At 40.4% G+C, this 17,019-nt stretch overlaps 1 protein-coding gene across 1 annotated transcript; it reads left to right on the top strand.

Annotated features, from left to right (window-relative positions):
- The first annotated feature begins 1,583 nt into the window (after positions 1-1,583).
- LOC149182719 (uncharacterized) lies at positions 1,584-5,774 on the top strand. The gene has a single exon (XM_089414645.1). The coding sequence runs from the start codon at positions 1,584-1,586 to the stop codon at positions 5,772-5,774; it is 4,191 nt and encodes a 1,396-aa protein (XP_089270771.1).
- Positions 5,775-17,019: the final 11,245 nt, after the last annotated feature.

Below are 17,019 nucleotides of genomic sequence, written 5' to 3'. Positions count from 1 at the left end.
CTCAGAAACTGAAAAGCGCCAAAACGCCTCTTCGTCACAGCCAAAGGCGACTTCGGCTACCTGCATTCCGAAGGCGGCAGAACGCATCAAGATAGAACTGCCGAGTCATCGAATCAATGGAGAAATCCAGTACATGCAGGATCACGCCTTGATCGGAAAATTTCTGGGCTTTTGGCCGACAGAAAAAGCCTTGCATGGTTGGATAGCATCAAAGTGGAAACCCAAGGGACAAGTTACACTGCAACTGGGTCCAAAAGGCTTCTTCACAGCCATATTTAACTGTGTAGAGGACAAATCTAGGATATTCGAGGGTGGCCCATACTTCTTCAACTCATCAGGACTGTACCTCACAGAATGGAAGCCACGATTCAACCCTGATAAAGAAGATTTCAGCTGGGCTCCTGTATGGATCAGAATGTACTCCCTCCCAGTGGAATACTGGAAGGAAGAAACGCTTGCAGACATTGGCAACAGATTGGGGACCTTCATCAAAGTCGCAGAGGAAACAAAAACGCGCAAATACACATCCTATGCTCGGATCTGCGTTAAGATGCACCTCACCAAGACTCTGGCAGACTCGGTAAGTCTCTTTCACGATGATTTTGAATGGATCCAAACTCTTGATTATGAACACATCCCTTTTCGTTGCCGCAAATGCCATGTGCATGGGCACCTTTTCAGGGACTGCCCTCTTAATCAGCAATCCAAAGCCTTTCCCACTGAAACCCTGACCGATTCGGAAGGCTTTACCAAAATCCCCAACCGCCGCAGGCATACCAAGAAAAGTCAGGCAGCCCCAGAAATCACAACCAGATTAGACTCTAGGAACAAATTTTCTCCTCTGGCTACCCAAGACCCTCCTAGTGTGGAGCCTTTGGAATCTGTTTCTCAGCCCTCTTCATCCTTCAATCCCCCAGCCCACAAGCATTCATTTAATCTTGGCTCTTTTCAATCTCCTCTCCCACCTTTTGAAGACATCTCAAAGGTAGCTCCAGATCCCAGCGCCCCATCTGCCGGCAAAGGGAAATCAGTTTTAGACTCCAAACAACAAGCCTCTGCCATGGATTTAGATGCAGCATTAGCGCTAAGCCTACAGGACACCACAGAGGAGGATGAGCAAAATGCCCCTAGCAACATGGAACAAGATCCGGAGAACATTATCCTAGAAGGTATTGATATCCTAAAACTTGAAACAGCCTGCAAGCAAAAAGAATACAATACCATTCCTCCCTGGCAAATAGATCGGCTAGAAGGAGTCCTAGCCAAGGTACAGCACAACAAAAATCTAGGCATACAGGGAGGAAGTCCATGGGATGGAAAAAAGAACCTCAAAGAAACCAAGAAGAGGGGACGCAAAACGGATCTACAGCGAACCATCGCAGTGGGAGAATTACTTATGGAATCAGGGAGATTCCCTAAGTTGACCAAGTACTACAAACCCACATCCCAGTTACCATGAAGCTCATCTCCTGGAATGTGAGAGGACTCAACAGCCCTCAAAACTCAGGATGATCAAGAACTTGATACAACAAGAAAAACCTTCCCTAGTTTTTCTTCAAGAAACCAAAAGCAGCACAACCGCTATGGAGAAAGCTCGAAATAAGATTTGGGCAGGCAGCAGCTCAATGTCAGTAGATGCCTCAGGGGCTTCGGGTGGACTCGCCATACTATGGAATCCACAGATCCTTACTCTTTATGACTTCCATGCCACCCATTTCCTCATTCAAGCATCCTTTCATCTAATAGGAACAAATATCCACGGGCACCTTTCAAATGTATACTTTCCGCAAAACATACAACAGAAATTGGATCTGTTGGAAACGATCTCCATTCTAAATGAGCACAGACAGTTCTCGCTCTGGATCAGTGGAGGAGACTACAACATTATACAATCGCTGGAGGAGAAGACAGGTGGTAGAACAAGGTTAGAAAATGACAGCAAAGGACTCAGAGATTTTATTCAGGACAACCACCTAATGGATATTCCAACCACCAATGGGATCTTCACTTGGACTAACAAGCGCAGTGGCACCAATCATATTGCTTCCAGGCTAGACAGGTTCCTCCTCTCAGATAATGCAATCCATCTAGGAGGAGACTTCAATGCATCCATCTTGCCCCACGGAGGATCGGACCACTGGCCCATAATGCTCCAATGGTCTCGTCCTAGTACACGATTCAATAGGCCTTTCCGATTTGAAGCCTTCTGGTTTACAAACCCAAAATTCAAGCAAATAGTAGAAGAAGCATTGAAGTCCTACAGGCCACCAGAAGGAGCCAAAATGTATCAATTCCAACAAAAGTTAAAAAATTTAAAACAAGTCCTCAAAAATTGGAATAGAACACAATTTGGCAACATACAGGAAAATCGACAAAAGTTGGAAAAGCAAATGGAAGCACTACAGCAAGATATCATTAAAGAAGGCCGAACAGAGGAACAGTCCCAACAAGAGAAAATCCTCTGGCATCAAATAGAAGAACGGAGGAAACAAGAAGAAATACTCTGGCGACAAAAATCACGAATCAGCTGGCTAAAAGAAGGAGAAAAGAACACCAAATTTTTTCACAGGACAGCTCTCCAAAGGCGTATGCACAACAACATCACCTTCATCAACAACCAACAAGGAGAGCGAGTCGAAGCCCACGAAGACATGGAAAAGGAATTTACAAACTACTTTCAAGACATCCTTAAAGAGCCGGCAGGAAACAGGGACGCGGAAATTAGGGCCATCACTCAGCATATTCCTCGAATAATAACAGAAGAGCACAACAACAAATTGCTACAGCCCACATCTCTAAAAGAAATTGAAGAGGCCATGAACCAGCTCAAGGACGGCAAAGCCCCTGGGCCAGACGGCTTTACAGCCAATTTCTACCATGAATTTTGGGAGCTAATCAAGGAAGAGGTCTGGGAACTGGTGGAAGAATCAAGAAGCATGCATTGGATTCTCCCGGCCCTCAACACCACCTTTATAGCATTAGTCCCCAAGTGTGCTGAACCAAGTAAGCCTGAAAACTACAGACCCATCGCTTTATGCAATGTAATATACAAACTCATCACCAAGGTCATTGCAAATCGGCTCAAACCTCTCCTGCCCTTACTCATTTCGCCGGAACAAACAGGTTATGTTGAAGGGCGGCAGATCATGGATGGCATCATCTTATCAAATGAGGTGATTCACTCTCTCAAGATTCTAAAAAAGCCAGGTATGCTTCTAAAACTAGATTTATCTAAAGCATTTGACAAGCTCAGTTGGAACTACATACAAAAAATGCTTTTAGCTTTTGGCTTCAGTCACACTTGGACAAGATGGATTATCAATTTGATCTCCTCTCCGAGCTTTTCAGTTCTGTTAAATGGTTCTCCTTCCTCTCCCTTTCGGCCATCTAGGGGCATAAGACAAGGGGACCCTCTGTCGCCTTTCCTCTTTGTCCTTATGGCCGAGGGGCTGGGTAGATTGCTAAAGGCAGTTGTCTCCTCCCAAATGCTCAAAGGCATCTCTGTTCATGGCCTTCCCCCTCAATCCCACCAGCAGTTTGTTGACGACACCATGCTCTTTGGACACCCATCCTCGCAAGAAGCCTCTGTCTTTAAATCCCTGCTTTCCATTTTCTCCAAAGCTTCAGGTACCTCCATCAATGCCTCGAAATCCCAGCTCTACTTCTTTAACACTCCCCCCTCCACTCAAAGGAACATAGCCAGAATAATGGGATTCACTATCTCCAAGCTTCCGTCGACCTACTTAGGGGCTCCCCTGGCCGCTGCGGCTATAAAGCATTCCTCCTGGCAGACTCTTCTAGATAAGCTTGAATCCAAACTCTCTCTTTGGACTTTCCGGGCTCTCAACATTGCCAGCAGGCTTGTTCTGATCAAATCGGTCCTTCAAGCCATGCCTTTGTACCTCTTTTCACTCTTGGCCACCCTAAAATGGGTTCTAAAAACCATTCGCAATCTTCAGCGTAACTTCCTTTGGGGGTCATCTGGCTTGAATAGGAAATGGGCGCTTGTAAATTGGGAGGACGTCTGTAAACCCAAGTTGGAAGGTGGCCTAGGTCTGCGAGATCCTATACAAAGCAACAATACTATGGGAGCTCGAATGTGGTGGAACTGGATCACCAAGCCTAACTCACCATGGGCCAAACTATGGCAGGCCAAATATGCACCAGGCAGTCAATGGAATGATTTAATGAGAATCAACTCCACTACTCAAGGACCACCTATATGGAACGCAGCCAAACCACAGAGTAAGTTCATTCAAGAACATAGTTTCTGGGAAATACACTCCGGCAATACGGCAAGATTCTGGGAGGACTCTTCGCAGCAGCTCCCCAGGCTGGCTACAGTATTTCAAAAGCCTCTCTGGCAAGCGCAGATGCAGCAAGCACACCTCACTCATGTCCATCAATTCTGGCAACAATCTGCAAGTCACGACTTCAGAACCTGGAAGCAGGCCAGTCTCTGGCAGAGAGATTGGCTAGGAGAAACATATGTGGACATAGATCAAGAATTATCATACAGAAGAATCCGATACTCCACTCAACAGGATCGACTTAGATGGGGCCATAAGCCTAAAGGAACTTTCACCACCAAAGAGGCACACCAGCTCAGATACACCGACAACCAGATCGATAAGGACCACATCTGGGAAAAGGTCTGGCAGCCAGGACTATGGCCCAAAATCTCTACCTTCCTATGGCTTCTCAGCAAAAGAAGAATACTCACTTGGGACAACCTGGTAAAGCGCGGATTCGTAGGGCCATCAAGGTGCCCAAATTGCAACCTTCACTCTGAGACAATCGGTCATCTCATGGAAACATGTCAGCTAGCAGCGCAAATATGGAGGAAAGTTGAAACTTGCAATATGAGATCAGCAGCCAGGACAGAAGATATAACCGAGAATTTAAGAAATTGGCCCAAAAACCCCTTCAAGAGTCAGCTTCTTAACTCTTTGTGGAGCCTCTTACCAGGATTCATATATTGGACTCTTTGGAAGGAAAGAAATCATAGAATCTTTAACAATTCCTCCTGGTCCATCGATGCCTTATGGCTGATCTTAAACAAACACCTGCAAGAAACTCTTGCCATCAAAACCTGGTCAGATGCAGATATGCCAGACTCTCCAACGGAACGCAGGATTCTGAAGGCATGGAATATGAACCTCTCAGCAATAACGAAGGAAAGCACCCGAACCTCCAACAGCATCGCCTCTCCTACCAGCTGGTCCCCTCCAGCAAATGCCACCTACAAGTTAAACTTTGATGGAGCAGCCAAAGGTAATCCAGGGCACGCGGGCTATGGAGGAATTTTCAGAAATCATACAGGGGCAATAATGCAGATCTTCTATGGCTCACTTGGCAAAGACACCAACAATGTAGCTGAATTAGAAGGATTATGGAGGGGCATATGCCTTGCAGAACAAAATAGCTACTTCCCATTGGAAGTGGAGGGAGATTCCTTAATTCTTATCAATGCCGCTCAAAGAATTCAGGCAGGCACGCCAGCTGTCAAGGTGGCCACGAGCTGGAGGCTACTAAGCAGACTGGAATCATTGGAGGAAAAGCTACAAAATCCCCAAAGTATAACCTTCAAGCACGTAAGAAGAACAACGAACAAAGTGGCAGATAGACTAGCCAACCAAGGAGCATCTCAGTGCATTCTATATTTCGCAGGATCTCTGGATACATCAGAAGATGACAAGCTTAAAAATGACTGCATTTCCCTGGCGCAGAAGGATCTCACCCTCCCGGATGCGGGTGCAGGAACGACGTGTTGATGGCGTTAGCGGTCACGTGGGCAGGTGGCAGGCCCGTGACGATAGGAGGTACCAGGTGAGGCGGGATATCAACCCGCATGCAGTCCGACGGCCGAAGGCATTAATGCCTGTCTTCTTAGCTCGCGCGAGTTGCTTGGCCAACGGTGCAATGGAGCAATTTAACGGGAAAGGGTTTGTTCCGCAGAGGAATATGGGCTGGCATTACGTTGATGCCCTGCTGTGCTCAGAGGAGAAAGAGGGCGAGGAATCAGAGTGCATTCTGCCGGTTTCAGGGCAAGGGACGAGCATGCCCTGCAACTGCGCTGAGATTGTGTTTGTCCTTAGCGCTGAAGAAGCTCCAGGTGCCTGCGTGAGGATGCAATTGGAAAAGCCAGAAATGCAGAGGGAGAGGCCGCGCATGTGCAGCAGGCGAGGGGGAACCAGAGGCAGGGCCTCCACGGAGCGGCAAGGCCACAATTCGCCTTCCTCCCCCATTGAAGTTACGTCAGTGCCTCAGAGGTTCCAAGGAAGCAATGAGGAAGGTGGCGGACGTGCTGGTAGAAGCACTCGATCAGAGGAGGGTCAGACGGAGCCTCCCACGCTCAGGTATAGGCTCCCTTGCCCTCAAGCCAATTCTACTCTGGTAATTTCCATTATGATTGAGCCTGGAGTCTCTCAAAGCGCGGAGGAAGAGACAATTATTGCAGCAAGCCATCCTGAGTGAGGGGCAGAGCCTTTACCAGATTGGCAACGCTACAGTAGAGAGGAATCCCCCATCGCGTGCCTTCCGGTTGGGGCAGGAACTAGTCGTCTGGCCCCTGGACGAGAGTTCAGAATTGACCTCGCGCGCCCAGCTAAGGATTGCGTCCCTGCTGCCGGTCCTTCAGCGCTTGCTGGTCCAAGCAGGCCAGCACAGGGAGGGACCTCTGGCGCGGTCATCCCTCTCTCAGACTCTGATGATTCTCTCCATTTCGGGTGCCGAGTAGAAGAGGTGCCCTATACCACCGATGAAGAATGAGCTCGCTCCCGGTAACCTCAGCTGCATTTCTTGGGTTTTCTGTTTATGATTCTGCCAAGTGGCATCGCCATCTATGTCAATGTGTCGGATGTAATTGTTCATGTGTCTGTCTGTCTTTGTCTGGGTCAGTCCATGGTCCTGGTGTTTGTTCAGAGTCTATGTGTCTTCAGTGGCCGAGTATCAAATTCCAATTTTTGATTTTGCTCAATTTTGGAACTGTAATCAGGGCAAGAAGAGGGCTGATAGGTAAATCTCCATAGCCTTTCCCACTGTACTCTATATGTATCTCTATTTTGTATGATAATAGAATTAGTCGTATTCAGAAAAAAAAAAATATGAAGGACATGACCAATAAGTTAATGTTTTTTTTTTAATTTATCTAAACATAAAAAAATGAAATTATTAAAGGTAATTTGTTAAATTTAAATAATAAAAAATGTAATGGGCCACTTAATCTTATTATGTAAATTATATTAGTGTTTAAATTACCTGAAAATATTGACTTATAATTATCACGAAATATAGGTAAATACCTTCATTTGGAAAATTGTAATATAAAATTTATTATTGTTATTATTCAATTCCCAACTTGTTTTCTCAAATTTAATCTTGGATAGGATATGGTCTCCTTCCATTATTCCAATTTAAATATTCATATCCCCAAAATGTCCTCTCAAATTTACTTCGTAGAAGATATGGTCCCCCCAATTAATTACCAAATTATATATTCATATCTCATCCCCAAAATGTCCTCTCAAATTTACTTGGGAGAAGATACGGCCCTCTCCAATTAATTACCAAATTATATATTCATATCCCATCCCCAAAATGTCCTTTCAAATTTACTTGGGAGAAGATATGGTACTCCCCAATTAATTACCAAATTATATATTTATATCCCGTCCCCAAAATGTCCTCTCAAATTTACTTGGGAGAAAATATGATAAGAAAAATTAAATATAAGGATGAAGGGGTAGTTATGACATTAATGATAGGTGCTTGAGGTGGATGGGAGAAAAAGGCATAAAAGGAGAAGAATGATGGGAGGAGAGGGGGATCCTTGGTTTGATTTTGTTTTGGAGGCTTTTGCTTGGAGAATAAATGTTGTCGAGTGTTTGTGAAACTTGGACACACTACATCTCGTTAGACTTGGGCTCAGAGGGCTAGGGAACCTGTGGAGGTTCCCAGGGCTAGGAATTACTTCTTAGTTGGTTACGAGGCAAATCCATTCGCGTAGTCAAGAGGAGCATGGAGCTCAAGGGCACCTCAAAGAAGCTATTGGGACATGTATTATCAATCATTTATTTTAGTTATCTAAATTATTAGAAATTATACATGTTGCAGATACATTGTTACAAGTTATATATGTTGTAGATTAAATTAATTTATGTTCATGGTTATGATGTTTTATAAACTTTAAATTTTCCTTGTTATGAAAATCAGTGAAATTTATTTGAATGAGTGTAGTAGTAGTTAGAGGACCTATAGTTGGGTACTAACACATGGTATCAGAGCTTAGGTTCAAAATATGGACCTTGATGCCTACCTATAGCCACAAACAAAAAACAAATAAAAATCTTTTGCAATTTCAAATTCAAAATTTGGAACCGAATTGACCAACTTCATCATAATGAATTAATCCTTTTTCTTCTCTACCTCATTCTGTTCATACATCCGGTTACCAACGTCAAGGTAGTAAGATCACCTTTGCCTTACAATGTTTGCTTTGCCACCTAATGCTAAAGTTATATGCGGCAATTGTTTTTTTATTCTAAAAGTTAACAATGGCAAGCATATCAACACAAGGCATAAAAATAATTCATGAGAATTTCATTTAAATAAAGTCAGCAGAATAGAATTTAGCCTTGTTTGTAGTCACTCCCTATTAGAGCATCGAAATTTATTTACAAAGTAACAATGACCATATCTAAAAGTTTAAATGACATTATATAATATAATACATGAAGGTAACTTCTTGTAATCTTAACGCCTTTCTTCAGTATATTTAAACATTCATCATGCAATCAGTTTACTGTAATGCTTTATGATTCCCGCCACAATATGTCATATCTTGACATCTTTTACCAGTCCAATAAGGAAAACTAACCAAGTTTGCTAGATAAGATTACTGCTAAAATATAACACCGAAAACATGGGAAAGACATGTAAAGGGAAATTTATAGTTAGGTATTAAACCATGCTTCTCTGGTTTGAGCCTCTAGAACCTGAATTTTTTAGTCTGCAAGCATTAAAATTCCTTTAAATCCCAATCTATGCATATGCATACATAATTGTGGCATTTTATTTCAATCATTTGAAGCTGTGAGCAAGAAGATGTGGAGAAGGATGAGCATCTCCCTCACTGTAATGACCTTGAATCTGTGCAGCGACAAATTCGTAGATGGACTAAATTTCTTGGAGACACGGAGAGATATCTGCATCACCATTATCACCAAATACTTTCCTACAATTCTCTGCACTCAAGAAGCACTAAAGTGACAATTAGAAGACCTACAACAAGCTTTACTAGGTTATGAACAATTTGGAATATTGAGGAAAGGGTCCTAGGATATTACAGACGAGCACTACACGATTTTTTATGATAAAGAGAAGGTTGAACGTATGGAGGGTTTACTTGACTATGCAGGGTGAGAATTGGATGCTTCTATGTCCATAACAGTTGTTTGCCCAATCTGGCCAGCAATATCAGAAAGGTCACCACCATCCATGGCTCCACTTCACTCTCCCAGATAGTGACTGCTGTCATTTGGGAAAGAATCGGAGGCCTGACCACTTTCAAAATCCCCCATTCTTCCAATCCTCTGGTATTCCCAAATCTTCCGAACCAAATTTCGGAGAAGATCTTATGCAGGCGGCCTCGGTATGGCTACATTGTTTCTTCTTGCATGTGCTGTTCTTGGAGAGATGCCCTCCTTTTCTCTTCAGTAACTAGTGGCTAAAAAGAAGAAGAATGTATTTACATAATGGTGGAATGGAGTATGACTATCCCCCCCATCCGCCAATACGCTGAGTACATGGCGTCACCATACCAAGTTTCTGATCATGGATGAGAGTTGCAGCTCCAGGTCCTTGTCATCAACACACTCATATTGCAATGTTGTTATTTTTCGTTTTCAAAATGAAACCTAAAAAATGACTTCTTTTGGGTCATTCTCTTCATTCCTCTCTGGTCATGTTGTGTATGCTTGTAGCCTTTCATATTATTAGAGAAAATTTAGGCATCGGTGAAGTGATGCATCCATCCTAGAAATTTTGTTACCCTATTAGGATTCTATGAGAATTTAACATCTGACCCGTTGGTAGTAGTTAAACTAAACATAGTATCTGACAGACAATTAATTATGTATATACTTGAAGTAGGGCTTGGTTAGATGGTAAAGCGAGTGTGTTTGATGTCCCCACCAAGGTTCAAATCTACCCCAACAACATTTTCTTTGCCACTAATCACTTGTGAATTCTGTGCAAGAAAGGTTTGCATCAAGCAGTCGACGCGAGGTGGAAATGTTTAGTGACTTAGCGTAATAGGCCCTCGCCACACGCAGCTTCTTACCTGAAGTGATATTTATTTGAATGTTGTAAGCTCACTACATAGTATTGTAGTAGTTCCAGGTCGAGGAAGGGCATGCTTGCCACACAATGATGGTAGGAAGCATCTTGCATAAGTGTATATATGGTTTCATGCTTGGCCACTGAAGCATTGAAACTCTGGTTCCATGCGAAGTATCTAAACTCCAGTTGATAGGCATTGGGACTGATCACCTTTTACATTCCCAACACCCTCTTAAATTTGTAAGTTGTGCATCTGGCCAAACTTAACAGGGGTTAGATCCACTGTTTTATAAATTTTGGTGAAGTTATTGCATGTGCACTCCTATCGCTACCAAGATCATCCAAACTAGTTTTTGCAACATGTCCTCTAGAACTGCATGCTTGCTGTTATTGTGCAGACTGCCTTGAACTTTGCAGTATTGTCTTTTCACCACATCCAATAACATTTTCTTCTCATAGTAGGTGGCATAAATGGGACAGATGGTTAAGTGGAAGAGGGTAGTTATTAGTTTTAGTTATAAGCAACTGCCAATACTCCCATATAAAGCTTATTGTAAATGGAACCTAGTTGTTAGTTCACAGAGACATCTGTAGATTTTTAGTGTGCATCCAAGCAATAATGACAGTACCTAATATAGACATTTACCGATGGATGTTTTAGCACATATCTGTTATTGGAGGAAGCATAAGTTGCACCCAAAGTTATCATGGCCCTTATTTTCCCCACACTATCTCCAGTGAAACATGTTCAGCATTGGCATTTCCAAGCCATAATTCCAATCTCCAGCTTATCATTTGTCTATAGTTCCATTGCTTCCTCAAATTCTGAATGATTCCCACGAGATGGTGTTTCTCCCTGGAATTTCACAAAACTCTCATGTAGCTTTATTAAATTAGTACATCATGTAATGAGAGTGTTGAGACTTTAGACATGGATTCATTGATCAGGGCTATGATTCTCTCTATTATAACGATTGAACCGAAGATTGGGGCATGCTGCCCCATATGGACACTAATCGGTGTTTCTTTGCCTCTTCTGCTCTGGGAACCATTATCTATGAAATGTTCTTCCTTTGGATAGCCATACTGGTCCAAAATACTGGATACTGACTCATTGAGGATAATGTCTGGAGATATGTGAAAGCCAGCTTTTGATGGCTCCTCATGACAAGGTAATGAATGCATGTTCTTTGACTCCAAAATTATAGAAGTACCCAGATAGGAGGCATCTGATGGAAAGATCATAGAAGACCTCAAAGCATCACATATAAGACTCAGTGAATGACATTAGAGATGCCCTTGGCATAGAAATTGAAGACAAATCCTCAGCATGTGATGGACTTGGTGTATTTACAGAAACTGTGTGCTTGAAATCATTGTCACTTAACGTTTCTGGGCAAGAAACTGAAGAAATCAAAAACGAGTTTGATGACAAACATAAGGCAGAATGAATAGTCGCACCCTCCATTTTTGTCATCAGAGATTTGTTCCGCAGCATTTGATATGAATGAGCTAGTTTAATCCTCCTTTCCATGCTACTCATGGATCTGTGCATATATTCCTCAATCCACATACACAAAGCTCCTAATATTTGCATACGTTTGTAGATATATTCAAACATCTTTTCTTCCATGGGTTTCTCCCTCTTGCCGTCATTTACACGATTACTTTGCAATTCTTCATGTCTGCATTGCTCATCAGATTCTTCCATGTATAGCCCACCCATTCTATCTGGAAACTTTTCAACAATCTCGATCACTTTTTTTGTATGTGAAGTTTCATGTCCTGATTCATTTTTCATGTTGTTTCTACCAAATATATTGTTTGTAGTTTCTCTAGAAGGTGGTGTACCTTGCATGGTAGTCTTGAAATTATTCCTTTTGTTTCAATATTTTTTGTTCCAACTTCATCTAGATGAGGATGTGGGTTGGACCCAAAATGTGGAACTATCTCCTGATGCATTAATGGCTCAGGTGAAACATTTTGTCCTCACACTGTGCTAGTAAATAAATTTTGTCCCATGGAAGTGGCCATATCTACCATTGATGGTGGGTACTTGCATATAGAAGGTGCTAGGTTGGAAGACTCTAGTTTGGGCCTGCTCATATCTCTCTCAAAATTGTGGGAATTAAAAGATAAGCCATGTTGTCTTTGACTAAATCCATCCCTTGACATCTGGATCATGCCTGGAATAAGCATTGCCACTAAAGAAACCCCAAATGGACTACCCTAAAGATTAGAGCTGCTAAGATTAATTGATTCAATACCAGCTGTAATAGCTGAAGCTGGTAAGCCATAAACACAAATTTGATCAATATCAACATAGGACTTATCTTGCACTGATATCACTCAAATAGTTAGGGACACACAATGCTTGGCATCTACTACTAACAGTTGCCTCATAAAATTTCTGCTGTATAAAATTGCTTTTGGAAATTTTTACTGAACTCTTATCTGTTCTAACTTTTGTGTCCACATTTGTTTCTACTAAATTTTTATTAGACACCCTTAAAGTTTCCAATTTCTCTTTTGTAACATTCTGATCAAAATGTGCATCCTCAGTAGTTAAGGGTTTATGTTTTTCTAGGTCTAGAGAATCCTAGTTTTGGAATTTTCATAGCTTCATTTTTTATTGACTCTTCTGATTCCTCAAACATTTTATTTGCGAAAGGATTGAAGTTCCAGGTTCACCCAGAGAATTCATTTCAAACAGGCCTGGAGGTTTAACTTTAATCTATCTATGTTCATCACTATAATGAGACTCAGATTTTGTGTTTTCCTCTAAATCCTTAATGTTATCCTCCTCGAGCAAGCTCTGGAGTATTTAGCCCTTACCTCCATCAAGAATATTTGATGAATTTAGATCATTAGCCGACTCTATATCATATTTCTCCACCTTCAAAAATTGTTGGGTTGCATTTTCAATTGGTAAATCATGTCACTCTCAAGAGACTTATGAATGGAATCATCCCTTTTGAATGAAGAACTATTATACTTACTAATGCTTCCTCTGACAGAGTCCACATCATTTTGCATGGTAAGCTCACCACGGGCTGTGGAGAGATATTCATTGTCAAGAGAAAGCATTGGCTTACTGTAAAATTCAAACACTTGGGAAGTACTCTAGATGTACACACTATGAACATCGCATAGTTTCCCTTCAAACTTGAGGGTGATTTCCCTTCAAAACTCCCTAAACCTAGAATCATGAGAGGGAATTTTTTAATGTTTTACATGAAAATATTTGTCACCATCCTTCTCTCCATTATACATGTCCCTTACATGGCATTTTCCTTGTAAATCCATAGGTGTAAATTAGTGTGCCTCACCCAAGGGGAGTCAGACTAATCATTTGTTGGCAAACATATTAGTTGTTGACTTAAATATCAAGTTTTTCTCTTTGGCCTAAGAACTCACATGATGTCCATGACATTTTAAATAAGGTAGTACTATGGGGTTGTATTGAAAAAAAAAAAAAGGAAAAAATTTGAAGGGCCAATAATTAGATATGAGAATGTACTGTAACTTATTTTAGAGAAAAAGCTCATAAACTTTTGGTTTTTTTTTTTTTTTTTTTTTGAAAAACTATTACGAGATTGTGTTCTTTGTGATATGAGTGTTCATGCTACTTGTCACCCCTCACGATACTATCTACATACAAGTATGAGGAAATCAGATCTTCGAAGGCAGAGTTCAAATAAGAAACCAAACTCTACATACTCCAATATAGACATGGGTTCATTTCTCCATGATAGTTTGAATTGAGAGTCGATACACATCCCAAATCGAGACTGAGAAACTCAAATAGATGAGGCAAGAGTTACATTACAAAGATGGATGACTAGTAATGCATTTAGTTTAAAAGAACTTGTTAATTTAAAAAAAAATCAGTATAGGAAAACATACATTAACGAGCTTATACTGTCATAAGTAAAGTCAATTTTGATTCAATCTCTAGGCTTGGATGTTATGCTTGAACTCATTAGGTAATACATTGCGTATTTGTGTCAGTTTTCCAAAGTAAACTTGCTAGTTTTCTTCACAATTGTATTGGTTCTAAAAACTTAATAGGAGAATTGTACTGGAATGTTGAGATCACAATTTTCAATCCCTATATTTATAGCTCATTATTTTGTTTACTAAATTTTTTTCTGCATAGTCAATTCTGTCAGATATTTTCTTGTTTTCTTAGTTCAGGCTTAATGTTTTTTTTTGTATCTTTCATAACAACTATTGTAGAGATTTCATGCCTATCTTGTCTTTATCTACATCTTCTACAACTTGTGTAGTGTAACAAATACTCAACCTAGAAATTCATCATGCTTTAACTAAAAAACTAAAATATATTGGCAAGAAAACAAAAACAAAAAATTTTATCTGTTTATTAATGACCAAATATTGTCAAACTATCAAAGTAACCAAATGAGTAACAACATTGGAAACTACCAATTGAGCTAGCCCTTTCAATGTTAGAACATAAAAAAGAAAAAAACCACTTCATGAGTTCCATAAGTCACACTTGATGAAGCATTTATATATAAGAATATACAAGGCTTTGTGAATGGCATTCATCTCCCTAGCCTTTTCGAATCATGTTAATACATTATTTTCTTTACTAGTCAAATCTGTATCTTTTTCCTTCACAATATTGAATAAAGAGTTATCCCTTTTTAAATCAAAGTTGAGAGCTAGATGGTGTTTGTTAACCCTAACCAAGCATGTTGCACATGGATTATGAATATTTTTTTTTCCATATCTTGTTACCAAATGCACTTATATAAGTGACTATCAATTAACATCTTCTTATTACCAAGCTTGCAATTGTAGGATTATTTGATGGAGATTAATGCTCTTATTGAAGGAAGTCATGGTTTGTGCTTACCTTTTCCTTGACACATCCCTCGTGACTTTGTTGATCACCTCTGGTGAGTGTTGAGATGTCTTAAGGAAAGTTGTTCTTATGCGCACTTACCTAGTGTCATTTTCCTCGAAATCACATAACCATGGGAATTGTTACTATGATTTATTATTGATATCCCATGTTAGATAATGCACATTATGTCCTTGGTTGGCATCATCATATCTTGTTTGGAGGCTTGCATCTAGCACATATGGTGTTTGAAATGTGATTGGGGGCCTTGCATAACATTGCTCAAACATTGGATTTACGCTTAGCACATTTATGATGAGGGATATCCATCAACTAAGAGTTTCCTTGAATATTGTGGGTTAATTATTGCTCCTTGACATAGTGAATCAGTTGTTGGGAATGTTTGCATGTGTTGATAGGGTTTCACTTGGATTATTGCTAATGATTTTGATTGGTTAACCTTGAAGTAGTACAACCACCCTTTGTTGCATAATTGATGTCCCTTTTGGTGGATGCCTTGATGGCATGGAAAAGTTGTTGTGGTTGTTAGAACAATGCCAATGGATATTTATAGTTTGGCTATGATATGGCATGTGGTCAGTAGTTATTTTTTGATAGAGGAAATCACTCCCCTTATTTGGCATCTTCTCATGAATTTGGAGGCATTCAGTCCTTGCTTGGGGGGTCTTCTACATTGACATGCATGGTTTTGGTGACTTGATATGTTATTTTCACATTGTATCATATAGTTTCTCTTGGTTTGGGAAGATTTCTTATTACTATATTGGAGAATGTCCTAGCATCATTACAAAATCTCTTAGTGTGAACTATTTATCATATTCTTTGGGGAGAGGTGTTGGTACATGTGCATTTAACCACTTTGGCACAATGATTGAGGACGCCCCACTTCTTTGAGGAGGTTATAACAACTTTATGGACAATTGTGGCACATGTTTGTATGGTATTACTATTTATGTCCAATTTGGTTGATCCTGTGAGGTAATTCCATAAAATCTTTATAGTATTTCCATTTGGAGGAGCTACGTTGTTTGTCTACAAGATTCTAATTACCTTGGCATATTCCTTGAATTCACTCCACTTGCAAAGGTGGTCATGACCATTATTTGCAAATATTGTTTTTGGATTACTCTTGAAGGATGAGTTGCTCTCTTCTTGAAGAAACAACCTTAACATATTCTATTTTGGCAATGTATTTGATATCTCTAGGTGGCTAACTACCTTGTCTAGGAGACTATTCCCATTTTGGCTTGAGTATTTATAGGTGAAGTTATCTAGCTACACGAGTTACCCACAAAGATCATTTTTATAGGGAATCTCACTTTACCTATAAATTTTGGACAAGTTTGTAGTTAGTGTTGGGGACATAGTTAAACCTTAACACTACATATCATCTATAAATAGACAGAAAGACTAAAGAGTAAATCAGGTTATAGAATATATGCCTATATAATGTATGACATAGATAATTAGACTCAGTGGAAAAGGTACTTACCAGTGGTAGATTTTTCCGATGATAACAATAACCACAATTCAATTAGGATGCCTACTTATCAAGCTCTATATGGGAGGCCATGTAGGACACCATTAAGTCAACAAAAGGATGCAAAGACTATATGTCACAATTACCCCTCACTTTTTATGATTTATGATGTCCATTTTGACTTAGATAGCTACCTATGCTAAAGCTCTATTTTGTAGTTCCATGTTATTTATTTATGAACGCTATGTAATATTGATGCATTTAATTGGAAAAGTGAAACTACTTATATAAATCATTAGATGGATTG

Source organism: Pinus tabuliformis, chromosome 3_2 (assembly GCF_031772625.1).
Source record: "Pinus tabuliformis cultivar Carrire ecotype Pingquan chromosome 3_2, CPIR1, whole genome shotgun sequence".
NCBI classification, from domain to species: Eukaryota; Viridiplantae; Streptophyta; class Pinopsida; order Pinales; family Pinaceae; genus Pinus; species Pinus tabuliformis.
This window is presented reverse-complemented; position numbering and strand designations above follow the sequence as displayed.

What these genes read in the sequence shown, in the direction of transcription:
- LOC149182719 (XM_089414645.1), top strand. Translation starts at nt 1,584, where the DNA reads ATGGAGAAAGCTCGAAATAAGATTTGGGCAGGCAGCAGCTCAATGTCA.